We start from the raw sequence: 24538 nt of genomic DNA, 5'->3' as shown, positions 1-24538 counted from the left end.
GGGCCTGACCTCCTACAAATTCAGCTAACCAGAATGGATGAAGATACACCCGATCTTGCATGTCGGTAACCTTAAGCCGTATCACGAAGATCCAGAAGATCCAGCGCGCAACCAGTCTAACAGAGAAAGAGTCAGCGTAAGCCACAAAGCAGCAGACAACCTGAAGAAATCTTAACAGAGAGGTCTGTGGTCGTGGCCAGAAAGAAGAAGAAAGAGTTTCTGGTGAAGTGGAAAGGGCTCGAAGATGAAGAAATTTGCCGGGAAAGGGCGGAGGACTTGCACAAGCATTCACAGAAGATTGAAGATCAGCAAGGGGCAGGTTCGTCGAGGACGCCGAAGGTTTAAGTGGGGGAGAGTGTGTCGTCTTGCGTCATGACACACCTCCAGGGGGGCATTTTGTAGATATGAGCATGCCTTGGTGCTTGATCATTAGTCAGGTCTTGCACCAAGTAACCTCATGGGTAGGGGATGGCACTTTTGTAATTATGCATATGTCTCCCAGAAAAAAATCATATATGTTCCTGGGAAGACTTCATTTCCTTAGAAAGCTCCTTAGGGGGAGGTGACCTGGTGACTTAAGCACCATGGCCACCAGCAGATAGGGGCTTAAGCTGTGTACTCCCTTGCCCTATCAAGGCTTTATATGAATAAAACGATGCTTTTCCATGTCCCTTTGTGTATGCTTTCTTTACAGTCTATGTGTGGCTTGTTTGTTACCTTCGTTGGGCCATTGCGTGCTACTTGACTGTGTTGTATGCTCTGATTGTTGTGTGGGGTGTTGTCTCTGGTTAGTTTGCCTCGTGCTTGCTCCCGCTTCATATTTTCCATTACTTGTGTGAGACTTGTAACGTGGCTAACCATTGAGTTTGCTTGCCGCAAGTGTGAATTCTAGGCTAACTTGCTAGCTAAGAGCGGTAACAAGTGCCGCACGTTTCGTCAATTCGAGTATTGATATTGACGGCCCGTGACACTAGGCAGGGCAGGTTTTGGGGCTTCTCTGACTTTGGGGCAGCACCCCAGCGCCACTAGGTAGCGCCCCAGCGCTAGTGATTTTTCCAGCAACCTATTTTTAGGACTCGGGAGGACTTTTAAGGCTCGAGGGTTGGTTCCTTTACCCCGTTTGGGTAGATTGAGTATCCCGAGAGTGCGGGAAGGATCCCGGAAGTGAGGTTTTAGATTATAAACCCTTTTATGATTTATTTTATTGATGGGATTCCATATTTGGTTATGACTAGGTGACCGCTAAAGGACCAAAGGATTGATCGTTCTCAAGGGTCGTTCTTTTACTAATTCTTGCTCGAACCAGAGGTAAGAAAACTGCACCCTGTGTATATGTGACATGCATGGTTATTCTTGATGTATGTTGGATGTCTAAATGTGATGCATGTAATGCACGAGAAACGTGTGATTAGGGCATGCTATGAATATTGAGTATGAGATTGTTCAGAGCTTGAGCCTTTGTGTTTATGCATGATCCTAATTGTGCTAGTAATTATTGAGTAAGCATGTTGAATGCCCTTTATTTGGATATTTGACATATGGTATATGTTATGTGGCATTGCTTACTTGTATATGTATTGACTAGTCAGGGATACTGACCTAAGAGTCAGAAATGGCATAGCGTCATGAACGCCGAGCCAAATGAAGATTAGATCTAATCGATATCAGTGTTGAATGGATCTAAGGCATTAATGCTAGACCAAATCTAAGGTCAATGAATCTTATAAGCGCTTGTCTAGTCTTTGACTAGTTATTCAAAGCCAGGGCCTAAGGCCTAGGTGACTGCTTGTCACATGGCTAGGGAACAGAGTTCCATAGTTATGACTCTAGGGTCAGGAGGAAGGTTATGTTGATGACTAATCATCATGCACCTATCCTGTTTAAGCTAGTGAAAGGATCACTTAAATATATTGGGAACAGAACCCACTTTAGTGACTTGTACCACTGTCACTCTTTAATTAAGGGCTATCAGCCCGGTATGGTTACTGGAACCACCAGTGCTGAATCACTTATCTGATTGAGACTAACTTGATAGTCGTCCACTCAGGAGGGTAGGATTCTTTATCTTGGATACCCATTGTTACGTGAACTTGTTTGCCTGCTTGAATAGGGCTATATCTGTTAGGCGTGTGCCTTATGATTTGATGACATGTTATTACTATTCATGAGCATATTAAGTTTTCTTGCTGAGCTTCGGCTCACGGGTTCTATGTTGTGCAGGTAAAGGCAAAAGAAAGCTGGACCATCCTTGAGTTGGAGAGCTTAGGTGATGATGTGTACATATACAGCTGCTCGACCACCACAGCCGAGGTTTGAAGAGGAACTAGGGTTTAACCCTGTTTTGCCACCTAGTTCGGCTGGTTGTAAATATTTTCTTGTAATAGACCTCTAAATTATATTTTTGGGATCCCAATGTACACAGTAAATATTCTAATGAAACGTTACATCTTAACCAAAAAAATTTATCCCTAAACCGCTAATCATACTTAGTTACACGATTTGGCCAAATAACTCGATTAGCGAGTTTAGCACTGTTTATAAGGCACACTGTAAGGGTCCCTGGAGTTGGGGCGTTACAACTTTGGTATCAGAACAAGCCAAGGTTTATTGTTCCTGAAGACAAGCTGGGCATGTACACTCATCACTGAAGATAGCTCCACTCAGGGAATGGTAACTATTTCTGTAGTTATGTGCTTAACTGCTTAAATAGAATGTAAATGATTAATCTGCACATTGTATTAGGGAGCATGAGATTTTGATAGAGACTGGCTCTTGACTATATGATTATATGCTCCGTGAATATATATATATATGATTGTGATCATATGATTACCTGCTCTATGAATATATAATTGTGATATTTGCATGCTGGAGTTGGAGGCATGGTTTGAATATTGGAAGAGCAGGGATTATAGTTGATGTATGAATGTCGTGGGCATGTTTTTAGCACTGCAAGTGGTTGTGATTGTGGTGTGGTAAGATTTATCCCATGGGGAAAGCTCTTGATATACTCATCATGTTTAATGGTTCAAGTTATTGACTGCAGATTCAATCAACAGGTTTATATCCAAGGCAGATTATGAGACCTGGGGGTGGTTATACAGGGGCTGGGAGTTACAGCCAGGATGTTAGTTCTTCATCTGCACCTATGAATTTTCAGCAGATGCTTACAGATTTGCAATCAAAGTTGCAGAGGCATGAGGAAGAGATTAGGTGAATGAAGCAGCAACGAAATCTATTGGGGAGCACCTCTTCCTTTGCTATGCCAGGAGTGGCACCGGCTTTGGCTCAGCCTAGGGTTGAGAACAGATGGGAATTTCTTTGTGGAAGATTCTAGGAGTATTACCCTCCAGTCTTCGAGGGAGGCCTAGATCCATTTAGGGCTGAGCAATGAATGGGCATGATCAGTTCCATTCTTGATAGTATGGGACTGGTGGGTCATGATAGGGTGATATGTGCTACATGCGTACTGCGGGATGATGCCCGGACATGGTGGGAAGTAGTATCCCAGACACGAGATACAGCTGTGATGGACTGGAAATAATTCAGGCAGCTGTTCAATGAGAGATATTATTGTGATCCAGCTAAGACCGCTAAGGTGAACGAGTTTTTGAATCTTGTTCAAGGAAAGGAAACAGTAACTGAGTATGTTAATAGATTTGATGGGCTGGCCAAGTTCGCTTTTGACATGGTACCCACAGATATGGCTCGAAAGAAAAGATTTGTTCAAGGATTGAATCCTTGAATAGTTCAGGGCATTAGAGTTGCCCTAGTGCATGAAGTCTCTACCTATGCTCAGGTGGTAGAGAAGGCTCTTGCTGTTGAGAGTATAAAAGATGAGAAGAAGAGTGCCAAGGTGCACGGAGCTCAGATAGTGGTATCTCCACTTATTTGAGCAAGTAAGAATGAAAGCTGGAAAACTCGTCCAATATGCACGCGGTGCAAGAGGCGTCATTTGGGAGAATGCCGAGCAAGGGCATGTTTCGTATGTGGCATGGTTGGGCATTTAAAAAAGGATTGCCCAAGGCTAAGAGAGCTTGAGAAAAAGGGGATAGACAGCTCAATTCCAACTTGAGTGTTTATTCTGAGGCAGTCAGAGTCTGAGACCGAGACTAGTTCCTCGGGGGTGGCAGGTCAGTTTTCTAGTTTTGAGTTTTGAGTTATGCTGATTGGTTTTGGTGCCATGTTGTCCCTTTATTTGTTGTATATAGAGAGGTATAAAATTGATATACATGTCATATGATTATGTTGTGATGAAAAGTGATATTGTATTGGTAATTTAAGTGATCAGGTGAATTATTGTGGAAGGACTTATCAGTGTTTTTGATAAAGTTAGATATGACCGGTTTAATCCAGGATATGGATTGGTTAAGTGACTATGAGGCAATGTTAAATGGCAAGGAAAGTATAGTAACTCTTGAGCTTGAGAGTGGGAAGCTTTGTGGCAGTTGGCACTGTGCATAGATTTGGTATGCTGATGACATTTGTATTGAGAGCTAGAGTTTTATGGCAGAGAGATGCATAGAACTCTTAGCTAGTGTGGTGGATACCACTTAGATCGTGCCAGTGAGATTAGGATAGACTGGATTAGTCTGTGAGTTTCTGGATGTGTTTTTAGGTGGTTTTCCAGGGTTTCTTTTATATGAAAGGAGATTAGAATGATGATTGGATCAGTGCCAGAGATGGAATCAGATGTAAGCACTATTTTGAATGGCTCAACGGAGTTGTAAGAATTTAAGGTATAGTTATTGAGTAAGATGGAATTCTTTAAGGTGGATCTTGGATCTGGTTAGGACCAGTTAGAGATCAGGAAGAAAGTTATATAAAAGACAGTGTTTGTATCAGATAAAGGCATTGGGAGTGCTAAGTATGTCTTGAGAATTTGTCTAATGCCAAGTGTTTATGAATCAGATGAACAGAGCATTCAAAGGATTATTTGAATGGGATCTGCGATCGTTTTGGATGATGGTATTGTGGTATTTTCTCTGCGGAGATTTGCCTAGGTTAAGGAACGCCTTAGGGGGAAGAGTGTCCTTGGGTGGTAAGGATATTACAGGTGCCTTGGGAAAGAGTTCTGAGTCTTCTTACAGTTCAGAACCAGTTAGTAGGCCGTTATGACATCTCAGTGACTGAGAAAAGTAATTGCCTATGCAATATGTTGGTTAAAGGATCTAACCAGAACTAGAGTAGAGTTTCTGGTGGGCCAGGTGGCCAGTTTTATGTTTGAGATTATTATTTCGAAAAAGATTAAAAAGGAAAGATGACTAAGTGAACTATAGATAAGAAAGATTGAGTGGAAAGTCTTAGCTGGATTAGCTAAGAGTTGTGCAGTGTCAGATATGAATTTATTGTGGTATAGGGTCAGATTTGGGATCTAATGGACATTGAGATTAATCGGGAGATTCTGGATAAATCTTGTGTTATTCTTCTACTCTTTTCATTCAGGCATCACGAGAATGTAACAAGATATAAAAGCTTTATAGTGGTGGCTTGAGATGAAGAGGGATGTAATGGGATGCGTGGTAAAGTTCTTAACCTGTTAGCAGGTCAAAACAGAGTATCAGGAATCAGCAAGGCCATTACAGCCTTTGAGTATTTAATAATTGGGATAAGAGAGCATCACGAGGAGTCTCGCGGTGGGATTTCCAGGTTAGTGGATCAGCGTGAGTTGGCATTGAGTCATTGTGGACTAGTAGTCCAAGTGAGTTAATTTTTATCAGCAAGGATAAGTAAATAATACGGCTGATCAGTTTTCAAATCCCTATGTAAAAGGGATAGAGCGCCTTCATGAAACTCAAGGTATATCTTATTAGATGAAGACTCTATTGCGACTTCCAGGTTTTTGAAGGGTTAAGAGGGCGATGAGAATATAGATGGAATTCAGTACAATTTACTACTCTCAGACTGATGGTAAATCAGAGAGAGAGGGTTATCCAATTATTATTGGAAGAACATCTTATAAGATGAATGAGTTAGTATATATCTGGATCCTGAGGTGGTTCAGGGGACTATTGAGATTATTAAAGAGTGGAGCTTGGATGCTCACTTCTCAGAATAAATGGAAAAGTTTGCTGAATTGAAAAGTGGAAACGTGGAATTCTAGGTAGAAGAATGTATCTTCTTTAAAGTATATCCATGGAAAGGGGTGAGGAGTTAGGGCAAGCTAAGCCCTAGATTATCTCGACAGTTGAATCCTGCATAGGTCTGATTAGGTTGACTTTGGATCTGCCTTACCTTTGGCATTGTAAGTTGTATATAGTGTGTTATGTATTTCCATGCAGTGGACATGGGTTAAAGGAACTCATAAGTTGAGTAATAGGAATCTGAAGGTTAAGGTTAAGTATTCCGGTAGGGAATAGCTAGTTCAAATTATAACTGAAGTAACAAGGTTCTGTTGAACAGAGAGTACCTTGGGTTAAGGTAATGCTATAGACACAGTGAGGACGAAGTAACGACCTAGGGAAACTAGAGTCAGTTGTGCGAAATTTGATGTCCTGGTAGTTCAGGTAAATTTCAAGGACGAAATTTTTATAAGGAGGGGATAGTTGTAATGCCACGAATTTCCTAATAAGGGTTAGGACCTTGATTAGGAGACCGGGAGGGCCATAATTGATTTATTATAATATTAAATGATTATATGCATGTTAATGTGAATTATATTATTATATGATGGTAAATGGATGCATATGGGTTCATTTTTAATTATAAGGGCATTTTGGTAATTTGGCCCGTTGAGGGCGTGATTGTATATTTTTATGCATGTCGGTGAATTATAAATAATACCACAATATATGTGGAATGGTTCGAGCCATTCGGCATGAGACGATCATGGAATGCAAGTTTTCGGTTTAGTCATAACGGGATTAAGTTCGGGGCTCGGAGTGAGTCTCAGGGTAATTTGGTGATTAGAACGTTGCCGGGAATTATAGGGTAATGGGATATGAATTATTGGTGTTTGAGAATAACAGGAATTGGAGGGTTTTAATTATAATTAACGAGATAGGCATGAAAGGACGATTTTACCCTTGGGAGTCTTTAGAAGCCTTTATTTGACCTAGGGGCAAAATGGTCTTTTTACCCCTAAGATATATATCAGCCCTTGAGTTTAGAAGGCTGTGGAATTGTTGAAAACAGAGCATCCTCATCATCATTTCTTCTCTCCTTCCCGTACACCATTTCTCCTCCTTCCTTTTAATTTTTGAGAGCCAACTTGAGGTAACAGGCTAGGAGATCAAAGGTGGGGGCTTAGGACTTTGGTTCAATCATTGAAGGGGATCTAAATCAAGCTTGAGGTAAGAATTCATCCTTGAATATAGGCTATACTCTGTTTTTCCTTATGGTTTTTCAGTTGAGAATTTGAGGTGTTAGTGGTGAGAATTCATGGAAGTTTTTGTGTAAGTTTGAGTGGGTTTTGATGAGGGTGTGATGTAGATGAGGTTCGGGGGTTGAATTTGATGTTTTGATAATGTTTGAGATTGGTTTGGAGGTTTGTTTTTCAAGGGAAATCGCAGGGGAGAAGACCAGAAAAGTTTCTGGTCTGCTGATGGTGCCCCAACACCATTCCTGGCGCCACAACACTAGGCAGGGCAGGTTTTGGGGCTTCTCTGACTTTGGGGCAGCACCCCAGCGCAACTAGGCAGCTCCCCAGCGCTAGTGATTTTTCCAGCAACCTATTTTTAGGGCTTGGGAGGACTTTTAAGGCTCGGGGGTTGGTTCCTTTACCCCGTTTGGGTAGATTAAGTATCCCGAGAGTACAGGATGGATCCCGGGAGTGAGGTTTTAGATTATAAACCTTTTTATGATTTATTTTATTGATGGGATTCCATATTTGGTTATGACTAGGTGACCGCTAAAGGACCAAAGGATTGATCGTTCTCAAGGGTCGTTCTTTTACTAATTCTTGCTCGAACCCGAGGTAAGAAAACTGCACCCTGTGTATATGTGACATGCATGGTTATTCTTGATGCATGTTGGATGTCTAAATGTGATGCATGTAATGCACGAGAAACATGTGATTAGGGCATGCTATGAATATTGAATATGAGATTGTTCAGAGCTTGAGCCTTTGTGTTTATGCATGATCCTAATTGTGCTAGTATTTATTGAGTAAGCATGCTGAATGCCCTTTATTTGGATATTTGACATATGATATATGTTTGGTGGCATTGCTTACTTGTATATGTATTGACTAGTCATGGATACTGACCTAAGAGTCAGAAATGGCATAGCGTCATGAACATCGAGCCAAATGAAGATTATATCTAATCGATATCAGCGTTGAATGGCTCTAAGGCATTAATGCTGGACCGACTCTAAGGTCGATGAATCTTATAAGCGCTTGTCTAGTCTTTGACTAGTTATTCAGAGCCAGGGCCTAAGGCCTAGGTGACTGCTTGTCACATGGCTAGGGAACAGAGTTCCATAGTTATGACTCTAGGGTCAGGAGGAAGGTTATGTTGATGACTAATCGTCATGCACCTATCCTGTTTAAGCTAGTGAAAGGATCACTTAAATATATTGGGAACGGAACCCACTTTAGTGACTTGTACCACTGTCACTCTTTAATTAAGGGCTATCAGCCCGGTATGGTTACCGGAACCACCAGTGTTGAATCACTTATCTGATTGAGACTAACTTGATAGTCGTCCACTCAGGAGGGCAGGAATCTTTATCCTGGATACCCATTGTTACGTGAACTTGTTTGCCTGCTTGAATAGGGCTATATCTGCTAGGCGTGTGCCTTATGATTTGATGACATGTTATTACTGTTCATGAGCATATTAAGTTTTCTTGCTGAGCTTCGGCTCACGGGTGCTATGTGGTGTAGGTAAAGGCAAAAGAAAGCTGGACCATCCTTGAGTTGGAGAGCTTAGGTGATGATGTGTACATATGCAGCTGGTCGACCACCACGGCTGAGGTTTGAAGAGGAACTAGGGTTTAACCCTGTTTTGCCGCCTAGATCGACTGGTTGTAAATATTTTCTTGTAATAGACCTCTAAATTATATTTTTGGAGTCCCAATGTACACATTAAACGTTCTAATGAAACGTTACATCTTAACCGAAATTTTTAATCCCTAAACCGCTAATCATACTTAGTTACACGATTTGGCCAAATAACTCGATTAGCGAGTTTAGCACTGTTTATAAGGCACACTGTAACGGTCCCTGGAGTTGGGGCGTTATAACTAGATTCTAGCATCCTTTTTAAGAAGAGAAGAAACGCAAGATATACGATTTGTATTGCCAAGGTTCATGTGTGCTAGAATAGGCTCTACCCAGGGAGAAGCCAAAGCTAGTAACAAAGTAGTGATAGGTTAGCTTCCTATCCTCAATAATATATGTTTAGTATTGTTTGATTCGGGAGCAACACACTCGTATATCTCGTTGGGAATGATAGAAAAATTAGACTAACCTTGTGAAAGATTTAGAACTAGGTTTGTTACGAAATTTCCTTCAGGCGAAGTAGTTCTATCATCACGAATAGGACGGGAGTACCGATCAAAATCGAGGACACAGAAATATAAGGAGACCGTATTGATCTAGAGATCAAGGACTTCGATGTAATACTTGACATGGACTGGCTAGTAAGACATGGCACAACCATTAACTGTAGATGCAAGCAAGTAACGTTCGAAAATCCTGACGGTCAGAAACTATGTTTTATGGGAAAGGTTTCAGGATTACGGACACTGCTTATCTTATCTCTCAAAGCTTAGAGGATGATAGAGAAAGGATGTCACACATTCTTCGCAAGCGTCACAGATGTGGCACAGGAAACACCATTAAAGGTTGGAGACGTCCGCATTATAAAGGAATTCCCAGAAATATTTCCTGATTACTTACCAAGGTTACCGCCTACTCGGGAAATTGACTTCACAATCAAACTATTACCGGGAACTGAGCCTATCTCAAAGGCACCATACCGGATGGAACCAACCGAACTCAAGGAATTGAAAACGCGGATCCAAGAACTCTTAGACTTGGGTTTTGTCATACATAGCCATTCGCCATGGGGAGCACCGATTCTATTTGTGATGAAGAAGGATGGAAGCATGCAGATGTGTATGGATTACAGCGAGCTGAACAAGGTGACAATTAAGAACAAGTACCCGCTACCCCGAATCGACGACTAATTTGATCAACTCCGAGGAGCGACTGCATTTTCAAAGATTGATCTACGGTCTGGTTATCACATGCTCAAGGTACGAGAAGAGGATATACCAAAGTCAGCTTTTAGAACTCGATATGGACATTACGAGTTTCTAGTTATGTCTTTTGGTCTTACAAACGCTCCAGTCGCATTTATGGACTTAATGAATCGAGTCTTCAATGAATACTTGGACAAATTCGTCGTAGTATTCATTGACGATATTTTGGTGTAATGGTAGTAGTAGTAGTAGCAACTTGTAGTATTTTAGTTTTCGTGATTATTTGTTCAAGCCGGGATTTAGTCGGAAACTCGTAGAAATAGTAATGGATTTTACAAGTTTAACCTATAGTTTAGAAATATTAATTTTAACATAAGGTTTGATTAGTATAGATGGTCCTAAAAATAATATTTATTATAACCTAAGGTTTAGATAGAATAATTAAGAGCGTGACACTTGTCACATGTATGTTTATTAAGGATTTAAGCATTTTAGATGAATAAATTAATAGCAGATAAATCTAGAAGGTCTAGAACCTTCCAGCAGCTGTTAAGATCACATTTTATTCAGTCAAAGTTGTTTTAACAAACTTCAAGTGTCCTGAAAATGTGTTTAAAATATTAGTGTATGCCGATATATCGCAGCTATAGGAGTCGATACATCACCTATGGTTGATTCGGAAAACACGTCGACTTCGCATGAACGAAACCACGAAGGCTCGGGATATAAGGACAGTTGATATATCGCCTATGGGGGCGATATATCGGCTGCCCTTATGTATTTTTTGAAACTTTGTGGAACCGAATTAGAAATATCCCTCAACAACTTAGATTTTCTCCTGAACGCTTTTGACCGTGTTGGGAAGTAAGATAGAGTGACATTTCGGTATTGAGGTTTAGATCAAAGTTCTAGTATATCAAAGGTATTCATATCCTCAGGTTTAGTTCATTCTAGTTCTTTTATTTTCTTCCAGATCCTAACTTGTTATTATGGCTTTCAGTTAGGTGTTTAAGTTTCTTGAAACATAAGGTTTTTCGGTAAGTTTCTATCTTGATGGTTTAGATCTCCTTTTCATCTCCATTTCTTTAGAAACTTATGATTCTTACTGTTTGCTTTTAGGAGTTTTCCATCCCGTTCTTGTCTCCAATATCCCAGTTTTTGGTATGGAAAATAGGTTAGATTGTATGTGTTACGATGTGTTTATATGCTATGTTATGTTTATGTATATATGTATGTATATGTTTACATTGTAGTCACTTGGGAAATATAGTTGCTTAGATAGCAAATGAATTCCAAGATTTTTATCATTATCGTAGATTAGAGTTATGATTAAATCTGCCTCGATTAGTAGACAGAGGGCCTAGATGGTTTAACATATACTATTTTGTGATCTAACCTACCTCGATTAGTAGACAGATGACCTAGATGGTTTTATCACATACTACGGTAATGAGTTAATGGCCATCAATATTGTAGTCCTATGTTTATATGATATATGTTTTTATGTTATATGTTTTATAGTATATGTTTTTAGTCTTATGGTTTATGTTATGTTTTAGTTGATTTTCCTTGCTGGGCATTAGGCTCATTCCTTTTATTTAAGATGGTGTAGGAAAATAAGCTTGGAAAGAGGGATGGGTTCATGGCAGCTTTGGCATGTGTATTGGGGATGGACTACTGGAAGATTGAGGATGAAGTTTATATTTTTGAGTCTTTTCAATTTATGTATTTAATTTCTGCATTTAGTATTTGAACAATAATTAAAGGTTTATGTTTTCTTTATGTTTTTATGTAATAACAATGGGATCCAATATTTTGGATTTTTATAATAAAGTTCTATTATCCTATGTATGTATTCTAAAATAGTAGCTATGTCTTAGTAGTTTTAATGGTCTGAGGTCTTAGAATTAGTCGGGGCACTACAAGAATGATGCAAGAATTTGGTGGGAAGTGATCTCTCAGGCAAGAGATGTCACTACAATGACCTGGGCATAGTTTCAGCAATCATTTAATGACAAGTACTACAATGATGCAGTGTGGGAATCAAAGGTGGATGAGTTTGCTACCTTGTCCCAGAGGAATATGACAGTAGCAGAGTACGCATTAAATTTTGACAGACTTGCCAAGTTTGCCGCAGGCCTAGTGCCAACTAACTCAACCAGAGTAGATTGGTTCGATCGAGGCTTAAAGCCTATGATATCCAGAGATGTAGAGATTGTGTTAGTATGAGAAAACAGTTCATATGCTCAGGTTCTAGAAAGGGCCCTCACTGCTGAGAGAATGGAAGACATAATTTGGAAAGAAGATGCTGCTAAGAGAGAGGAAAGAAAGAATGCCTCCCATAATAATACCTCTAATGACCAGAAGAGGAAAGGAAAGGATCACGTGGGACAGTCAAGCAAGGATAAAAGGGCCAAAGATAATAAAGGAAACAATTAGATAGGGAATAAGGAATGGGTATGGTACCCTGAGTGTGAGAAGTGTAAAAGGTGTCACCAAGGTGAATGTTGGGCAAATGCATGTGACAGTTGTGGTAAGGAATAACATATAAAGAGGAACTGCCCACAAAAGAACCATGAAGGGTTCAAAGAGCTACATAAGAAGGATAATAATTTAGTTCCAGCACGTGTGTTCGCTCTTATCAAGCCTCAGGCAGAAGCAAGTACTTTCGTGGTCTCAAGTCAGATTTTTATCGTTGGAATTGATTGTCATATTTTAATTGATTCTGGTGCCACTCATTCATTTGTTGCTAAGAGAATAGTGGATAGATTTAATAGACCTGATGAGATGCATGCTAAGGGGTTTGAGACCATGTTATCAACCGGGGAGGTAGTAATATCTTGGAAGTGGTTTAGAGAGCCTTTGAGAGTAGATGGTGGGGAGATATTTGTAGATTTGATTGAGCTGGTTATGTGATGAGTTGGTTTTAGTATAGTTTTTAACCTGTGTTTAGGGTAAGTTTGAGTCGATTTGGTGGAATGTTGTGCGGTATTACGCTTGTTCTGGTATGTTTGCAGGAAATAGAATGAGGAAACATGGAGTTGGGGAAACGAATGAAAAATCATAGCAATTGGGAAATTTCGGCTAAAATTTGACAAGAAGACGTTTGAGAATTCATATGCGGAGAGACTTGTTCATTTTGGAGCATTGGAAGTAACTTTTTGAGGTTAATGTAAAGGGATGCAACGCTAAAATGAAGAGCTACGACGTAAGGGAAAAATAGAGAGAAATTTGTTTTCTGGAATTTTTAAGGGCCGCAGCACTTGAAAGGTGCACCGCGGCGCGGGCTGGAACCCGAGACCAGGATTGTGCAGATTTATAGAGGCGGGCCGCGGTGCTTAAACACCAGGGCCGCGACGCGTGTACCCTTTTCATGGCTATCAGAAGGGCGAAATCGTCATTTACTTTCAAAAATAGCTTTTAGGGTTTCTATTTAAATGTTTTGTTAAGAGTTAATTGGGGGAGTCATTAGTTAATTTCAGAGATACTTGAGACCTTGGAGATAACATTGAAGATCTGAGAGTTTATTTCTTGATCTCCTTTTTTTTTCTTTATTCTCTTTATTCTTGAGTTTATGTTTATATTTTGTTTGATGGATTCCATTATGTTTGTCATGAACTAATCTTGTTTTTAGGGTGTTAGTGGATTCTTCTTGAAGCTTTTGATTTCTTAATGTAGTTTTATGAGTTTCTTTCTACTATTGTGGATTATTTATCTTATGCTTAATGCTTGTGAATGTTTGATCATCATTTACATGTTTTAGATGATTTGAACCTAGGCTCTGAGAAGAGAAGGCTAATTATGCTATAGGTAGATAATCACAAATTTATGTTGGACGAGAGTACCTCTATAATTTGTGTAGTTTAGGGATTATGTGTTTAATGCCTGCAATATGTTGATTTACCACAGAGATGTAGGAAATAATATGTTGTAGAGAATTATAGATCCTAACAAGTCTATAATAAATCGTTGTAATCTGCTATCACAGTAGAATTAAGAAATAGTGAAAATTGGTTAGAAATCATAAGTGGATGGTTGATGAAACTAAAACCCTAACTTTTACATCTATTGAATTAAATCATATTTTTATCTCTGAATTGCTCTACTGATTAATTGCTTTCTTTAACTTTAGTAGTAATTATTTAATTCATAATTCTAAAATTATCATTTAAATCAATTAGAGTCAGGAGTTAATTATTGGTAATTAATATCAATCCTCGTGGGAACGATACTCTACTTATTATTATATTACTTGTTAGCAATACGTACACTTGCATATATATATTTTCACGATCAATTTTTTGGCAACATTGCCAGGGATTGTTTTTATTAATACCAATAAAGTTAATTTTTGTTCTAATTTGATTTGTTTTCTTATTTTTTTATTTCTGCTTAACATTTATTTGGATCAAGGTTCTATTGTGTTTCAGGAATTGTTGGTATATGCGAAGCAATAGACAAAAGGAGATTATACCAATAGATCTGGAAATTGAAAGAAAGTGCAGCCATAACCGGAAAACAAAGAGGAGATTAGAGTTTACCATGGCTGATAATTTGGGAAACGGTGCTAATAATGGTCAAGGAGCTGCAGAGGTTACAAGGGAGCAAGGACCAAGAACATTGAGAGACTATGTACTTCCTACTGTTACAAGAGTGCATTCATGCATTAGACCTCCAACCATTTCTGCAAACAATTTTGAGATTAAGCCAGCAATCCTTCAAATGGTCCAATAAACTGTTCAGTTTGGAGGTATGCCAACAGAGGACCCCAATTTACATATAGCTAATTCTATGGAGTTATGTGCTACATTCAAGATGAATGGGGTGAGCGATGATGCTATAAGATTGAGGCTATTCCCATTTTCACTGAGGGATAGGACGAAGAGTTGGTTGATATCCTTACAGGCAAATTCTACCACTACATGGGAAGAGTTAGCTCAGAAGTTCCTTGCCAAATTCTTTCCTCCAGCGAAGGCTGCAAAACTAAGGGGAGAGATCAATAATTTTTATTAGTTGGAAGGGGAGTCGCTGTATGATTCTTGGGAGCAATTTAAGGAGTTGTTAAGGAAGTGTCCACATCATGGTATAGAAAAGTGGATGTTGGTGCATAATTTTTACAATGGGTTGAATGGAACAACTAGAACAATTATAGATGCTGCGGCAGGAGGTGCTTTTATGAGTAAGAGTGCTAATGAGGCATATGAGCTATTAGAAGAGATGGGGATGAATAATTATCAATGGCCAACTGAAAGGGGACAATCAAAGAAGGTGGCTGGAATGATGGAATTGGACGCTATATCAATGCTTACAGCTCAAGTAGTAGCCTTGACAAAGAAACTACCAAAGACTACACTCCCATCTCAAGCTATGCAAGTTCAAAACTTGTGTGAATTGTGTGGTACAACCCATCCACCCAACCAATGCCCTGCTCTAGATATGAATAACATGCCCATGGAAGAAGTACAAGCTATAGGGACTTACTAGAGACAACCCAATAATGCCAAGTCCATGTCCTACAACCCAGGTTGGAAGAACCATCCTAATTTTTCCTGGTCCAATAATCAAAACACTCAACAACCTTACCCTCCACCTCAGCTACAATATCAACCTCCACAAAATAGACCACCATATCAACAAAAACATGCACAACTTCACCCTCCACCTAGATATTATCAACCACAAAATAGACCACCACACCCAATGCCAATGAAACCAGATGAACCCCAACCAGATGCAATCAACCAATTTATGACTGAAACCAGGGCAGCCATAAGGAGTCTGGAGACTCAAATAGGGCAGTTGGCTACTTTAATGTCTAATAGAGCTCAAGTAAATTTGCCTAGCACTACATAAGTTAATCCTAAAGAGCAGTGTAATACAATATCCTTAAGGAGTAGGACTATGTATGAGGGGCCTACAGTAGAAAACAAGGGCAAGAAAATAGAGGATCAACATGTCACTAGTCCAGAACAAGAGGAGGTTATTGAAGACCTTCCAAAGAAAGAGAAGTCTAATGAAGAAAAGGTTACTGAAGACCTGAACAAGAAAAAAGTGGTACCACCAATGAGCATTGACCATCATGTTAGAATTCCATATCCACAAAGGCTTCGCAAGCATAATATGGATAAGCAGTTTACGACGTTTTTAGAGGTGTTCAAGAAGCTACATATTAATATACCGTTCGCAGAAGCATTAGAACATATGCCCAGCTATGTGAAGTTTATGAAAGAAATCTTGTCAAGAAAGAGGAAATTAGGGGATTATCATACGGTTGCACTAACTGAAGAGTGCAGTGCAATACTGCAGAAGAAACTACCTCCAAAGCTTAAAGATCCTGGTAGTTTCAATATCCCATGTTTTATAGGGGGTTTAGTAGGAATAAAGGCTTTATGTGATTTAGGGGCTAGTGTGAATTTAATGCCTCTATCAATCTTTCAGAAGTTGAATTTGAGAGAAGCTCGACCAACTACGGTATCTTTGCAGATGGCAGATAGATCAGTTGATCACCCTCATGGAGTGATTGAGGATGTATTGGTAAAAGTGGGTAAATTCATCTTTCCCGCGGACTTTATTGTATTAGATATTGAGGAAGATGAAAATATTCCAATAATACTTGGAAGACCATTCTTGGCGACTGGTAGGGCTTTAATTGATGTACAAAAGGGTGAGTTAAAGTTGCGAGTACAAAAAGAGGAAGTTATATTTAAAGTTTTTACAGCAATAGAAATTCCAACTTGTTGTAGAGTTGAAGTGGTAAACCAAGAAGGGAACAAGTTGGAAGTCTCTAAGAAAATCTCCATAGTGAAAACCAAAATGAGAAAGGGGCGAAACCGATTAAAAAAGTACTTTAATGAAAGAATTCGAATGTTATATGAGTGAGGGAAAGATCTGATAATTTCTAAGCACAAGAAGCAAGGGCCAACTCATGCTACTGTGGCTCTAAAGGATGTAAGGGGAGGACTTGATCCGAGTTGAGTATAAAAGAAAAGAAGCATTCGGCTAAATGATGTTAACGACAGCGCATTTGAGAGGCTTATCATTATTTTTTCTTTTCATTTGTTTTAAGTTTTAAAGTTTATGAAAAATTTTAGTTTTTATTTTTTTAGTTTTAGTTTTCGTTTGAAATTTTATTTTATTTTAGTTTTTATTTTTTATAGTATTTTTGAATGTAATAGAACCGTGGAAATCGTGAAAAATATTGAAAAGAAAATATGTTGAAGACTGAGGAGAGGGTCGACGCATGGAGCAAGGGCCGCGGCACTGACAAAACCCGAAAAATTTGAGTTGGCTCGGGATGGAGCAAGGGCTGCGACACGTGGATGAAGGGCTGCGGCACCGCATCGGTTTCTCGGAAAAAAAAAGAAAAAAAATATATTTAATAAAAAAAATTTAAAGATACGGGTCGCGGTGCTTATGGGATCCGAGGGTTTAAGAGGGCCTGCCTCCATCTATTTTTGTCACTTCTTTCATTTTGAATTTTTTTTTTCAAGATTTCTCTCTAAATTTTCTCTCCTTCAACCCATAAATTTTCTCTTCCAATCCCTTCTTAGACCTTGAATCTTTAAATCTTATTCTCCAAACGTATTTTTTTTTCACTCAAATTCCCTGTTTTGCTATACAAATCCCTAATTCCCAATACTTTCAAACCCATGTTTTTTCAAATTCTATCCATTGGAGTCCTAATTTAGATTTATTGGTTACTTGGTGCATTTGAAGGGTTCCAGAGGAGTCTATCACAGTCAAGTAAGTTTTTCTACAAGGATTTGAATTCTTTTTGGGTGATTTCCTTATATTGAAGACAATGTTGAAGGGATTATAGTTTTGGGATTATTGTATGGATTGAGAAGCATTGTGGTGTGATTTTGAACTGTTTGGGATTATTATTAGTATATTGCAATGTTTGGGGAATATTGAAAATATAGGGGAGGTGCTGTCAAATTTTTAGTAGGATATCATGGGACCTAAAAGAAATCTTTCTAGAGCATCATCCTCTAGGTACGCCAGTAGAACATCTTCCTCTAGGGAACCTGAACAACCCCCAGAATATGATGTTACAAAATTTGTGAGTAAGGCAGCTTTTGATCGGTATAAAAGGATACGTAAGCGAAGGTTGATAAGTGAGAGAGGTTTTGAGTATACTGAAGAACCATGTGAAAATGCTACTTATGAAGAGATTCTTGCAAAAATTCAACGAAGGAGTTAGGATATGTTTGTTGCGGAGGATGTAAGTCACGCCAATTTTTTGGTGGTTTTAGAGTTTTATGTAAATTATGTTGAGATGAAAAATACAGAAGTGTTTGAGAGAGGTGTCAAGGTTCCTGTAGGCATAGACAACATTGTTGTTTTGTACAATAAGCCGACTTATGAACAAGAGGAAGATGAGTATCATCAGTGGGCTCATGGGGATGACATTAATTGGATTGAGGTGGCTGAAACTTTGAGTATACCAGGGGCTCATTTTACTATTGTTGGTGATGCTCCAAAGTATCTTTGGCGTTATCAGTTGAATCATGTGGCTCGTGCTTGGGTGCATTTTGTGAGCGCACGATTGATGTCGACTACTCACATGTCTGATATTAACAAGGAGAGGTTGTTAATTGTGTATGCAATTATGAATGGGAAGACTATTGATGTGGGTCAAATTATTAGGAAAAGTATGAGAGATATTAGCATGTTGACTACTACGGTAGGGTTAGGGCATGGCTCATTAATCACTGATTTATGACGTACGTATGAAGTTCTTATGAGTGGAAGTGACATAGTCAGGAAGCCTATGTCTATAATTTCTAAAAATAGGGTGCTTAATTATGAGCCACCTTCCTTAGAAGCACCACCACCTCGACAGCGTTCCACTGATAAGAGATGAAGGAGTAATGATGAAGAAGATGAGGGTGATGAGGATAATGAAGTAGAATTAGAGGGTGATCTCCCTGAGGAGCTTAGGCATGAGGTTCCAGTTGCACAGCCACATGTTCAACCTGAAGCTGGTACTTTTGATCCATATATGCAGATTATGCAGAACCAATTCAACTATTTGGTTCAACAAAATAATTATCAGATTGCTCAAAATTAGCATATGCAGAAGTATCTGGCGCAACAAAGTGAGTATCAAATTGCTCACGTGGACCAACTCAATGTGTTGGTGAATCGGTGGTCCCTTCACAATAATGAAGACGTAGCCCCGTTCCAACAGCCACCTCAGTTTTTTCCTTATCAACTGCCACCGCCTCCACCATTTTGAACTTTTATGGTAAGTTTCTTTTCTTTTACTTTTATTTTTTAAAAATTGGGGACAATGTTTAGATTTAGTTTGGGGGAAGAGATTTTGCTATTTGTTTTGTCTATGTTGATGGATTCCATTATGTTTGTCATGAACTAATCTTGTTTTTAGGGTGTTAGTGGATTCTTCCTGAAGCTTTTGATTTCTTAATGTAGTTTTTCTGAGTTTCTTTCTACTATTGTGAATTATTTATCTTATGCTTAATGCTTGTGAATGTCTGATCACCATTTACATGTTTTAGATGATTTGAACCTAGGCTCTGAGAAGAGAAGGCTAATTATGCTATAGGTAGATATTCACAAATTTATATTGGACGAGAGTACCTCTATAATTTGTGTAGTTTAGGGATTATGTGTTTAATGCCTGCAATATGTTGATTTACCACAGAGATGTAGGAAATAATATGTTGTAGGGAATTATACATCCTAACAAGTCTATAATAAATCGTTGTAATCTGCTATCACAATAGAATTAAGAAATATTGAAAATTGGATAGAAATCATAAGTCGATGGTTGATGAAACTAAAACCCTAACTTTTACATCTATTGAATTAAATCATATTCTTATCTTTGAATTGCTATAGTGATTAATTGCTTTCTTTAATTTTAGTAGTAATTATTTAATTCATAATTCTGAAATTATCATTTAAATCAATTAGAGTCAGGAGTTAATTATTGGTAATTAATATCAATCCTCGTGGGAACGACACTCTACTTATTAGCGATACATACACTTGCGTATATATATTTGCACAACAATATGAATGATATTGGCATAATCCTTGAATGGATTGGTTGGCGAAGTACAACACTACCATCAATTGTAAGAAAAAAATGGTGGTGTTTAACCCTGACAGAGAGGAGCCTTTTGCATTTGTGGGGACAGCAATGAGACTATGAATTCCAATCATTTCAGTGTTAGAAGCTGGGAAGATGTTACAGCATGGATGCATGGGATTCTTAGCTTGTGTGGTTAACACAATAGAAATGGGAACGCATAGACCGGAAGACAAGAGGGCATACGTGATTAATTGGATCTATTTTTGGAAGATTTACCAGGATTTCCACCACAAAAATAAATTGAATTCACGATTGAGCTAGCATCGAAAACAATTCTAATCTCGAAAGCACCATATAGAATGGCGCTCATTGAACTTAATGAGTTAAAGGTTCAGCTACAAGAACTACTTGACCTAGGTTTCATAAGGGCAATTTACTCACCACAGGGTGCACCGGTGTTGTTCTTAAAGAAGAAGGATGGATCAATGCACATGTGCATTGAATATAGGGAACTTAACATGGTCACCATCAAGAAAAAATATCCTTTGCCAAGGATAGACGATCTTTTTGATCAACTCCAAGGAAAGGCGGTGTTCTCAAAGATAGACTTAAGGTCGGGATACCACCAGTTAAGGGTGAAGGAGGAAGATATTCCGAAGACAATATTCCATACTAGGTACAACCGTTATGAATTTCTGGTGATGACTTTTGGACTCACCAATTCCCATACGACATTTATGGATCTCATGACCAGAGTCTTCATGGATTACTTGGATAAGTTCGTGATAGTATTTATAGATGATATTATAATCTATTCACGAAATGAAGAAGAACACGAGGAACATCTACGGCTGACACTGTAGAGGTTGAAGGAACACCAGTTGTACGCAAAATTCAAGAAGTGTGAATTCTGGCTGACACAAGTGGCGTTCTTAGGACACATTGTTAGTAAGGAAGGAATTAAGGTGGACCCAGTAAAGATCGAAGCCGGAAAAGATTGGTCACAAGCAAAGAATGCTACGGAGGTGAGAATTTTTCATAGGTTGGCAGGGTATTACTGAAAATTCGTAGAAGGATTTTCAAAGATTGTCACTCCATTAACAGAACTGACAAAAAAGGGCATCAAGTTTGTATGGACTAAGGACTATGAGCGAAGATTTCAAGAATTGAAGGATAGGCTTAATACGACACCCATATTAAGGATACCTACAGATAACGAGATGTTCGTAGTGTACTGTGACGTGTCGAAACAAGGACTGGGTTGTGTTTTGATGCAAGCAGGAAGGTGACTGCATATGAATCTAGACAGCTGAAGGAGTATGAGCAATGTTACCCAACACATGACTTAGAACTAGCAGCTGTAGTGTTTGCACTGAAGATATGGCGACACTATCTTTATGGGAAGAAATGTTAAATTTATACGGAGCATAAGAGCCTGAAATACTTCTTTACTCAAAAGGAGTTATGAGGCAACGACAGTGGTTAGAATTAGTCAAAGACTACAACTATGAAATATTGTATCATCCGGGAAAGGAAAATGTGGTAGGTGACGCCCTAAGTCATAGAAGCCAAGGGCAAGTAGTGGCCATAAGAGATATATCTGCCAAGTTGATGGAAGAAGTTGAAGGAGCAGGTGTAGAGTTAATCGTAGGGGGATTAGCAAAGATTACTCTACATTCGACTATGTTAGAAAGAATTAGAGAAGAACAGAATAAGGATCCGCAGATACAAAAGTATAAAAAAGGAATCCAAGACGAGAATAACGAAGATTTTACACTACGTAATTGTGGAACAGTGATGTATAAGGAATGCATATGTGTGCCAACTGATTTAGAGGTTAAGAAGGAGATCCATAGAGGGCGCATACCACTCGCTATTATTTACATCTAGGGACAATGAAGATGTATCAAGTATTGAAGATGTTATATTTGTGGCCTGGAATGAATAAGGATGTAGTGGAGTATCTCACAAGGTGCCTCACGTGCCAGAAGTCAAAGTGGAGCACCAAAGATTTTCTGGTTTGTTACAACCGTTAAACATTCCAGAATGGAAGTGGGAAGAGATTGCCATGGACTTTGTGGTGGGGTTACCTAAGACCACAAAGCAACGTCATTGAGTCTGGGTGATCATTGATAGATTCACGAATTTGGCACACTTTATACCTATCATAATAATGTTCTGAGCAGAGCAGTATGCAAAGCTTTATGTGTAGGAAATTGTGATAATTCATAGAGTACCGAAGTCAATCATGTCAGATAGAGACCCAAAATTTACATGTAAGTTATGGGAAGGATTACAACATTCCATCTTAGATAGATGGGTAGATGAAATGAACGATGAATATTCTGGAAGACATGCTTAGAAATTGTGTATTGAACTTCGGTGGATCATGGAGCAAGTACCTTCCATTGATAGAGTTCTCGTATAATAATAGTTATCAGTCGACTATTGGGAAATCACCATAATAGATGCTCTACGGAAGGAAATGTAGATCATCGATTCATTGAGATGAGATGGGTGAAAATAAGTATTTAGGCCAGGAGGCAGTACGAGAAGCAAATGAAGCTATTGCCAAGATAGGAGACCACATGATCGCTTCACATGATTAACAAAAGAACTATGTTGATCCTAAGCGTAAGCACGTTGAGTTCCAAGTGGGAAATCATGTATTGCTCCATGTTTCGTATATGAAAGTAATTAAGAGATTTGACAAAAAAGGAAAGTTAGGTTCTCAATTTGTTGGACCATTCGAGATTTTAGAGAGAATTGGGGAAGTGGCTTATAGGTTAGCCATGCCTCTAGCGCTAGCAAACATGCATAATGTCTTTCATGTGTTGATGTTAGGCAAGTATGTTCAGACCCATCTCACAATTTATATTATGAGGCATTGGATATGCAAACAGACATATCATATGAAGAAAAGCCAATACAGATTCTTTATAAGAAGGAAAAAATCTTACGGAATAAAACGACCGGGTTAGTCAAGATCTATTGGGAAAATGACTCTACCGAAGATGCAACGTGGGAGTTGGAATCATATATGATGGAGAAATACCCAGAGTTGTTAAGGTAAATTTCGAGTACGAATTTTTTTTAGGAGGGGATAGCTGTAATAACTGTTTCTACTAGTAAGGGTATTATGGTATTATAGCTTGGGTTAGGGTATTATGGTAAATTGTATGTACTTATGTGTTTAATTATATGAACTATGATATACATGATTTATGGTGTATGTTTATTTTATGTTTTCCGTTAGGCAATCCACACAGATTTGTTTCTTCAAGTATTAGGGGCCAAAGTGTGATAGAAATTGAGTTATGGGGATCAAAGTAGAATTATGGGTTTTCTGATAGAAAGTGTAATTATGGGAAGTTGAAACTCTTAGTTTTGAAAGGAAATTACAATAAGGGGCATAAATAATTATTAAGGAAAAGTTAGAGGTTGGGGATAGTAATGTAATTTGGTTTTTATACGATTAAAATTAGATTAAATAAGTAACGTCCTGCGTTTTAGGTTCCTTGAAACAACTTGGGTCGGGATTGTTTTCCCCGAGTTAAGAATATTATTTTAAATAATATTATATTTGTTTGGAATTTATTTCCAGTTATTGCTAGCCAAATTATGAATTTTGTATTTAACAGTCAAGATAAGACTTTCGGTCTTAGACTGACACAAAACCCTGATCAGGTAAAAATCTCATAAAATAAAATGAAAAACTATGGCAAATATATTTTGGGCATAAAATACATTCATAAAAATTAAAGTTTGGTAAAAAATAATAAACCTAAGGGAAAATGGAAATTTTAGGGCATTTTGTGTTAAATGCTTAATTTTACCGAATTGGGGAATTTTATTGCATGAATGGACCTTAGGTTAAAATTTATTGTGTAATTAATTAAATTAAATATGAGAGACATTTAATTTGACATTTAATTTAATTACTATGTGTTAAGTTTTTTTTTTAAAACTTAATAAGAGTGAAAAATGTTATAGGAAGTCAAATTAGATTTTTCTTCTTAGGAAATATTTATTAACCTTTATATATATATAAAATATAATCACATATATAAATAAAGGGTGGTCGGCCATGTGAGGGAAAAATATTGGGTAGACCAAATTAATTAAGTTTAACCCCATTTTTAAATATTAGGGTAAATAGGCAAGTGGATAGTAAAGCAGTCAAGTGTTTTTATGATATTTTAGAGAAGTATAAACCCTTCTAACCCCCCTAAAACCGACCACTCTCTCTCACTTTTAATTTCATCTTTTTTTGAAAACTCTCTCTCAAGTTTTCTCCCCATCTTCAACCTCAAGAACACTAAGAAGGCT

General features: G+C 38.3%; 1 protein-coding gene and 1 non-coding gene across 2 annotated transcripts; one reads left to right on the top strand and one right to left on the bottom strand.

The window, feature by feature from the left end:
- Positions 1–15129: 15129 nt before the first annotated feature.
- Positions 15130–15236, bottom strand: LOC133781209 (small nucleolar RNA R71). The gene has a single exon (XR_009869998.1). It is a non-coding gene; the product is annotated as a small nucleolar RNA R71 (small nucleolar RNA).
- An 814-nt stretch (positions 15237–16050) lies between these two features.
- LOC133779219 (uncharacterized) lies at positions 16051–17028 on the top strand. The gene is made up of 2 exons (XM_062219207.1): positions 16051–16419; positions 16588–17028. The coding sequence occupies exons 1-2, from the start codon at positions 16051–16053 to the stop codon at positions 17026–17028; spliced, it is 810 nt and encodes a 269-aa protein (XP_062075191.1).
- Positions 17029–24538: the final 7510 nt, after the last annotated feature.

The sequence above is a fragment of the Humulus lupulus genome, chromosome 5 (assembly GCF_963169125.1).
Source record: "Humulus lupulus chromosome 5, drHumLupu1.1, whole genome shotgun sequence".
Lineage (NCBI taxonomy): Eukaryota > Viridiplantae > Streptophyta > Magnoliopsida > Rosales > Cannabaceae > Humulus > Humulus lupulus.
The sequence above is the reverse complement of the archived record's forward strand: the minus strand, read 5'-3'. Positions and strand labels throughout refer to the sequence as shown.

Excerpts from the sequence above, each read along its gene's own strand:
- LOC133779219 (XM_062219207.1), top strand. The coding sequence starts at position 16,051 with ATGTATGAGGGGCCTACAGTAGAAAACAAGGGCAAGAAAATAGAGGAT. Across the intron at positions 16,420-16,587 it reads AATTAGGGGATTATCATACG|AAGTTGAATTTGAGAGAAGC; the intron begins GTTGCACTAACT and ends TCAATCTTTCAG.